The sequence below is a fragment of the Erythranthe guttata genome, chromosome 14 (assembly GCF_056151865.1).
Source record: "Erythranthe guttata isolate IM_541 chromosome 14, IM_541, whole genome shotgun sequence".
In the NCBI taxonomy this organism is placed as follows: Eukaryota; Viridiplantae; Streptophyta; class Magnoliopsida; order Lamiales; family Phrymaceae; genus Erythranthe; species Erythranthe guttata.
The window spans coordinates 19,380,928-19,389,790 of NC_142546.1; the positions used below are offsets into that span (position 1 = coordinate 19,380,928).

At 32.7% G+C, this 8,863-nt stretch overlaps 1 protein-coding gene across 1 annotated transcript; it reads left to right on the forward strand.

The window, feature by feature from the left end:
• The first annotated feature begins 5,774 nt into the window (after positions 1-5,774).
• On the forward strand, positions 5,775-8,574 carry LOC105976926 (uncharacterized). The gene is made up of 5 exons (XM_013002200.2): positions 5,775-6,142; positions 6,997-7,446; positions 7,589-7,663; positions 7,771-7,842; positions 8,154-8,574. Exons 1-5 carry the CDS (start codon positions 6,095-6,097, stop codon positions 8,355-8,357), a joined length of 849 nt encoding a protein of 282 aa, XP_012857654.2. The 5' UTR covers positions 5,775-6,094; the 3' UTR covers positions 8,358-8,574.
• Positions 8,575-8,863: the final 289 nt, after the last annotated feature.

Consider the following 8,863-nt stretch of genomic DNA (forward strand, 5'->3'; position numbering starts at 1 on the left):
TTTAATATACAGTTAAAATTTCATAAATTAATACAATCGGTACCAGCCGAATTCTATTAATTTAATAAAATATTAATTTAACGATATAATGTTTGAAATTATAACGTTGTCCTCAAGTTGGAACCAGGAAAAAATATTAATTAAACGAAGTTATTAATTTATTAAGCATTATTAATTTATTGAGGTTCTATTGTACGAGACTTTGTGCTAATTGATTGTTGTTTTATTGACGTTGTTGACACCAATAACTTTCAAAATTTGAGGTAAATCATTAACAATGTTTAAGCTTATGCATTCTTCCTCATTAATAGTATACTCCAGCCGGCACAATTCCTAACAGATGAATTTGTCGTTTAGTGTTGCTATCTATAAACTCGTTTGGAAATTACACAATTAAGAATAAATGACAAACAAAAAAAAATACGTTACTCAAGAATATGCATTCACAAATTGGGCAAGTTTTATTTTAGTCACTGTGTAACCTGCAACTACATGCAAACGAAAACAAAAGGATATCTGAGTACTAGGCTCTACTATTAAAAACTTTTCCTTTTATTTTTAAAGGCAATTAATTATGTATAAGCCGATCAAAATTAATATTCTGCAAATATATATGGGCTTGTTTAAAAAAATTCGCATAGATTTAGAATAATATACAAAATAAATTTGGACAATTATAAAACACAAAAGTTGGATATTTTTATGTCATCTTTCCAACGTAACTTGAATTATTGTAATCGAAATTTGTATGAGAAAGTTATGATCAGAATAAATTTCAAAATTTGTACTATATAGTAATTTTTAATATGAATCTCACAAATTGCAAAGCATGGAATAGGAATGTTTGTAAGCTTTACAACAAAATTTGAATCAACCCAATCGGATTAGAAATGTAAAAGTTATGGGAAAAAATAGTGTCGTATTGAATGCGATTGTTGACCCGTACCTAAATAACGTCTCAGCAAACACAAAACATGAAAGTTTCAGAATTTGTTCTCTTCTTTATAATGCAACTTGAATCAGTGCAATTGGAGTTCATATGCAAAAGTTATGATTAAAATAATATAGACGGTAAAAATATGTGTAATCTTACAATTGAACCGACAGTAAGACTACATTAGTATTGAATGCGATTGTGGAATATGATACAAATAAAATCTCTAAAGTCGCAAGTATGAAAGTTGTATAATTATATCCGTCTTTCAAATGCAACTTGAATCAAAGAAATTAATGTTCGCATGTAAAGTTATGATCAAAACTGAACAGGTAATGAGAACAAAAATTCTTACCATTTTCAATAGTAATATTAAGATCCAAATAAAATCTCCGGACATACGAGACATGAAAGTTGTAGAACTTTTCATCGTCTTTTAAATACTATTTGAATAAATGCAATCTGATAGATATGATCACAATAAAACAGATAGTAAGAATACATAATTTTACTATATGTTCGATAATAAAATTATGAGAACTAAAGAAAAAGAACAAAAATTAAAATCGAAAGTAATATTAAGATAACTATAATAAATAAAAATAAAAATAAAATAAAAGAGGGTGTGCCGAAGCCGGACCCAAAATCAACAAAGGCCCAAAAACAATTAGGCCTCAAAGGTAAGAAAAGGGAAGTCCTTTGTATTATGAGCTGAGCCCAAATATTATTGCCTCCGCCCCGAATGTAGATGGAAACTAACCGAAAAATACGTTTTGATAGATACAAAAGTACTTTTTGATAGGTTGCAGAGTAAATCTCAATATAATTTCACAAAACTCCTAAAATTTAACAAATTCTCTCCTTTTTAATTTTAAAATTGTTACGTTTTTTCCAATTTTATCAACTAAGAAATTAGAATAAATCAAATGGACGACCATTATACTGATCCAGAGGTAAATTTTGCATTTTCGGCAATTTTTTTTTTTTAATTCCATGTTATATCACACGGATCTAGTTGCCCCAGTTCCGTGTTAAAGCACACGGATTAGAGAAAAATAAAAAACAAAAATCCAGTTCCGTGTGTATCCACGCGGACCGGTTCCAGGTTACACAACACGGAATAAACCGTCCGTGTTATGTAACTCGGAACCGGTTCGATCCGTTCCGTGTGGACACACATAGAACTGACAATATTTTTTTCTTTTGTCCGTGCTGATTAACCCGGAACCTGTTCAATCCGGTCCGTATGGATTCACAAAGAATATTAATTAATTAATTAATTTTTTTTTTGTTGTTGTTTAATGGAATTTTTTTGTCTTTAATGAAATAACAACAAATGGAAGAAAAGAATTGGAAGCAGAAGAAAGTATGGTCCCTTCGAACACGTATGAATTGACCGACTACAGTTAATTTTTCGATGTTACACTTGTTTTTGATAGTAGAGAGGAATTCGTTAACTATTCGAAAGAAACTGCTATTAGTCATGGTATGCATTTGATAAAACAGTCTAAAAGTCCCAATGGGCAGTATATGACGTATGAGAAGTATAGACTTGGACGAGCAAGAGGTGTTGATGTGGAAAATCTTCGATATACCGGAACAACTCGAAATTAAATATTCCATGTTATTCAACACGGAATTGAACATAGGTATTCTGTGTAGAATCACATGAAATAACTCGAAATTAAGTACAAAAAAAAAAAAAAGAATTGTTCCGTTTAGATCCACAACGAATTGGTAGAGTCAATTCCGTGTAGTTTTACAAGGATATATGTTGTACATGATATTTCCGTGTAGATCTACACAGAACAGACTCTACCAATTCCGTGTGGATCTATACGGAACTCACAAAATTGGTTTTTTTTTTTTTTTTTTTTTTTCCCGACAAATTCAAGATTCAAGGTTTGTAAAAGTATAAAAATAGCCTCAGATCTGTAGTCTACGAGTCTCAAATTGCCGTCGATAGATATTGTGGGTTAAGAGAGGTTGAGAGAAATTAGGCTTCTAGATTTTAAAAGTTAATAAATATTAAAGTTACTTTGTGACCTATAAATTTTATCTCTGTAAATATCATTTCAGAACAGTTCAATAGGAACAAGAAACTATTTGAAATACGTGATAATTCTTATAAAAGGAGAATGTGGCAAACCTCATAAGGTACACAACCAATCACCTCTCTCCTTCTATCTCGCTCTTACATACTGTTTATACTTGTTTTAGAAGGAAATTGACTTGGTCGTCGGAGAACTAACTTTGGCTTAAGTTCGAACCTTAAGTAAAGTAAAGCAAGGATAGTTGGTAACGATATTAGTAAATTCAAGATTAACTAATTCCGGCAACGACGCCAAAAACTTGATACGCGTAAAACCTACGTATAAATAACCGCAAGTGTACAGTATCGCGTTTTTAGAATAGTGAATTCCAGATATCGATCCACAGGAAATTAAGTTCTTAAATTTACCAAGTACAGTAATTATACTATCCTAAACTTTATCTAGACGAACGAGAATGGATGGGAGAAATAAAACTAAAAAGAAACAATAAATAAAAACAACGACCCGCCAGTATAAACGAGGAATTCCGACATGTGATGGCTTCTAGGGTAAAATCCACCAGTGTACTATCGATAAAGATCTAAAAATCCGAATCTAATGTCAATTCTATATTCGCTAACCCAGACACTAAAATACTCTAACCCCCGTCTCTAGTGTAGTTAGAGTCTACCCACAGGTCCGACATCTCCGTTCAGAATCTGATATTAAGAGAGCATTTAGGTCAACTCCTTAAGGGCTACCCGAGGTGCATCACGTCTCCGTTTCCACAACCCGAGCTATGTTTTCCTAAAATCAAACGAGAAATCCTCTCTCGAGTTCATTCCCATTTACAATCAATTCAACTGTTGGCCAAACAATCGAAAGCATTTAATACAGGAAAACATAAATAGAATCAAAGAACGACAAATAGATCACAGATCTGGAAATCAAAATCAATATATACAAAGTTTCATTTCCCTAAAAGAAAATGCTTAGTTCATTGCAAACATAGCATCAAAATGAAGAACACGAGAAATTATAAACTAAACGTAAAGAAAAGCTTATGAAAACTCTCGTCGAAGCTTCCCGCGAAGAACTGGCGAAAACCGAAGAAAAATCGAAAAAGAGGTCGAGAGCTAGGTCTTGATATGTATTGATCTATAAAAATGAAGAAGACACCTTCTATTTATAGTAAAAAATCAAAGAAAAATATTTCATCTCGAATTTTGTGCCCAGATCGCGATCTGGGCTTCTTGGATCGCGATCTAGCAGCCTTGGAAACTGCGCACCGCCTTTCCAGATCGCGATACGGGAATGGTGTATCTCGATCTGGTTCTTGATTAAAAAATGTACTGTGAGACCCCCCAGATCGCGATCCAGGAAGGCTGGATCGCAATCTGGGTCCTGATCAAGAAAACCTTCTGTAAGACCTCCAGATCGCGATACAAAAGTTGTAGATCCTGAAGTTAGCTTTCTACAGCCACTTGAATCAGCTTAATCGAAGGTCGTATGCAAAAGTTATGCTTGAAATACGAAATAGTGCCATAATCCGCGATAATGCAGTTTTGCACGTGTTTGGTTTGATTTTCGGCTTCGCTTCCAAAATCGTTTCGAATCGGCAAAAATAGCTTCTCTTTACCTAAAATATAAATAAAACAAGAACAACATAATATATACAAATAAAGTCGAAAACTCGGACAAACGAAGACCAAAACTCAAAGAATTGATAAGTGAAAATCATGCAAAATGAACACTTATCACATCTTAACACCGAAAAAAGTAATATTAAAAGAACTTATATATGTTCTTATTAAAAAAATTCAATATGAGATGGGATGCATTCTGAATGATTTTTTTCTTTTTCCACAATAGTATATTTAATTAAAAAAATTCAAAGATATATTGTCAAACAACTTTATTTCAAGTAGGGCTGTTAGTCAGGCCATGAGAGTTAAGTTTTGGTTGGTTCAATCTCACATATTATTAGGTCTTATTACTATAGGTTCAAGATCACAAACCATCAAGCCTCATTAGTGTAGGCTCAAACTCGGTTCATGTATTTTTTTTGGCTTTTCAGGTTTATATGCGGACTAGTCAGTATAGAAATGCAATGAGTGTTCTTTTTTTTTTTTTTTTTTTTTTTTTTTTTTTTTTTATAAAAAACAAATGATAAACAAGATTTATCTCCATTGAGCCAATCCAAAGAAACCCTAAACGATCTTTGCAAATTATTGGAAAAACTTAGAAACATGATTGAAAGTAGTAAAGAATAAATTAGTATCTCTTCTTATTGGAAATGTTTTATATTCTCAAATCTCGGTGATAAAATTTCAGCAACTGAGTTTGGGTGGGTACGTTGTATTTGATTCCTATTTTACCTATTGCCCACCGCCACCACTTAATTTCATTTTTATTTTTTGATCTTTTTTAACAAAATAAAATAAATCAGATACGATTTGAACTTATACGATTTTAACTTGTTTGTTGAACCATATGATTAAAATAATAAATATATTATTTTATTATTAACATAATTGGTCGATATATTCGAGTTGAGCCACATCAACCCCAAATTCGCTCATAAGTAAAATGACTCAAACTCAGCTTAGCTCACTAAAAATTGGGCTTCGACTCAAATATTATCGGCCCGAGTCATCGGGCTTCGATTAGGTATGTCTCAATTGTCGGTCATAATTACAAGAGTGCAAAGTAGGATCAAGCCACCAAAATATTTAATTTTTTTTTTCTTTCCCGAAAGTGTTAAATTTGGGATAAGTAATTTTTTTACAAATGGATAACAATTTTTTTCAAATCTTGGAATAGACGGTGAAGATCCATATACCTAATATACTGATATTGATGAATGATGATGGATTATGAGTCGTAAATAAATCACGCAATTACTACTCACTCGCCCCTCTTTTTTTTTTTCTTCCTCGAGAAGAACAAATAAATAAATTACACAGACAGCAGCAGCAGCAGAACACCTGTTCGTCTTCACCCCTATAGTGTGTGTTTTTTCGAAACCCTCTAATCTCTAACATTCGTATGTTTCTCTTGTCTCTCGATCTTCTTCCTGCTTAGGGCTTCCGCTTTACTTTGAGCAAGGATCGGTAAAAAAAAAAATATGGGCAGAAAAAGAAAAACAGCCGTGGTAAATACCATCGCCAACGAGGTCAAACGCAACAACCTAAATTCTTTCCTTTTATTAACTATGAAATCAAGATTCGTTTAATTTTTTTTTTTTTTTTTTTTTTTTTTTAAATTATTGCTTCTGCTTATTCCTGTTCTATATTTTATTCGCATGCATGCCAGTATATGTATATGGGTGGTTCATTTGTGGGTTTTATTTGGCTGCCCAATTTCTTTTGTTGTCGAGGCAGTGGCTTCACATAGGGTTTGGGGGTCATGACCCCCCTACATTCTCAAATTAAATTTCTATTACAGCTGAACCTTTATAAATTAGTATGGTCGGAACTAGCAAATTTCTATTAATTTAGCGAAATATTAAATTATCGAACTAATAACTTAGTAGGTTTTATCTGGTCGGGACCAGAAGAAACTATTACTTAAGCAAGGTTATTAATTTATCGAGGGTTCTAGTGTATTTAATGTAGAAAAAAGAATATTGTGTATAATAGCATTAAAGGCTACTTCTAGAGCGGCCCCGGGCTTAAAATCCTGGCTTTGCTAGTGTGTCGAGGGTGGTATTCTGAAATTATGATTATTGAGTGAATTTCTCGATCAACGGAAGCTTTATGATATCATTTTGTTTCTTACTTAGTTATCTTCATACAATGTTGAACTTGTTGTTTATTGCAATAGTCGAATCACATGTTTGAAAGTGTTGGGCAAATTTTCGTTTAATTTTTGTGAGAGAAGAAATTAAAAGGATTGATTCTCGAGAGAATAACAAGCTCACGAGCTTGGAAAGAAATTCTAAAAGGCTATTGTTGTTCTGCAGAACACATGGTCCGCACGATAAACCTTTGAAATGTAATTTTAACTGTATTCTACTTTTTGTGATAGGATAAAGCCTCAAATGCATGTACGGACGAGAAAATACATTCACATGCTGAAAATTCGAATGCTGAGGAGGGTACGAATGCTGAAAACAAATTGCGCACAAATTCCAACGGTTTTCCAGCAAAGAAGAAAAAGTCGAGGGATGTAAATGTGTTTGTGAGGCGATCTGGGCGTCTCAAAAATTTAGTTTCATCTTCCGAAAGACAAGGGGTCAAACCCCGGGTGGAGCATATTGACCTTGATGAAAACGAAAAGGAAGATGAAAAAGAAAAAGAAGAAGAAAAAGAAGAAGTAGAAGAAGAACAAGAAGATGGAGAACAGCATTTTCAGGAAGATAGTGAATCGCCAGTCGTGAAGGAAACTAACTCGGAAGTAGAAACGGAAATGAAAGAAAGAAACATGGAAGAAAACGTTGACTATTTCGTTGAAGCAGCTGAGGAATTCAAGTCTAAGGTTGTTTATTTTGTGTTTACATAGTATGAACTTTATATTTTTAATTTGTTTATATATATATATATATATATATATATATATATATATATATATATATATATATATGTCTGCTGATGAATCTATTGCTTCTTTGGTTAAACAGGTCGGTATAAAACCTCACGAGGGGCATTCTAGTAATTTCAGCTACAAAAGCTTGTACATCGACTCACAGAAAAAGGTTGTGATGTTTTTTTTTCTTTTCTTTTGCTGTTGCGTAAAATAATTATTTTGCTCTAACAACGAGAGGGTTTTTCTTTCTTTTTTTTTTCTTTTTTTTTTATATAGATTGAGGCTTTGATGGAGGCAAACTATGCTCTAGTGAGGAAGTTGGATTTTGCTCTTGGAAAAGTTGAAGCGGTAATTTTAACTTTTAAGCTACACCTTTGTGTTTTTCAGTTTTTATTTTTCATTTTATATGCAAATAACATACCACTAGAAACAGGAAAAAGATATCTACAAAATCATTTATCTGAACCATTTACGGTAGCAAATGAATACCCTTTTCCTGTTCGTTCCCCTAATATACGATTTTTAATGTAATTTTCTTGTTTTATTAAATTGTGAATGGTAAATTATTGCATTTTAAATTGTTTTGTCGAATGTAATAATATTATCTGTAACGGGACTTGCATTATATTTTTGTTATTTTAATCGTTTTCTTATGACAGTATGAGAAGATGAATTTTGCTTTGGGTGCTTCAAAGGAAGTATTAGTCTCGACTATGTCGAAACAGAAGGAAGCCACAATAAGTTTATCTCCTCAAACGGTTGAAAAACGTATGGATCCTCCTCCCGATGCAAAGCCAGATGCTACCGATGATGATTCTAAGCGGAAGAAGAAGAGTTACAAGAAAAGTAATGCCAAGGCTTAGTAACAATGTCAAGAGTTGTTTTGAATGATATTATATATGATGCAATAGTTAATGTTTTGCTATCGTTTATGTGCCGGTTTAGCCTATGTTTAAAAACAACTCTTTTAAGACCTCCTGCCGTTTAATGTTGATGATTTCGACTTAGTTTTCTTGTGTAAAATATATATTTATGACAAAATATTCAACTTGATTTGTAAATTACAAATCATTCCTCATATTTTTGTAGCACTTGTAAAATGAATGCAAATGGGGTCAATTCTACGCTGCACCCGTGGAAGTATACATTGGGTAGATCATTAGCATCAACATGGGTGTTGTGTTTTTGTGTGTGAATGAATGGTAATGATCTGATTGGTATATTTCACCTGATGTAGCATAAAATAAACCTGCAAAGTATTTAAGTAGCACTGTTAGCCCCATATGGTGTCAAATTTGTCTTTTGCGGCCGATACTCTTATATTTTGCAGAGCTATGGATGCTGGCTACATTTTTATGCTTACGACTTT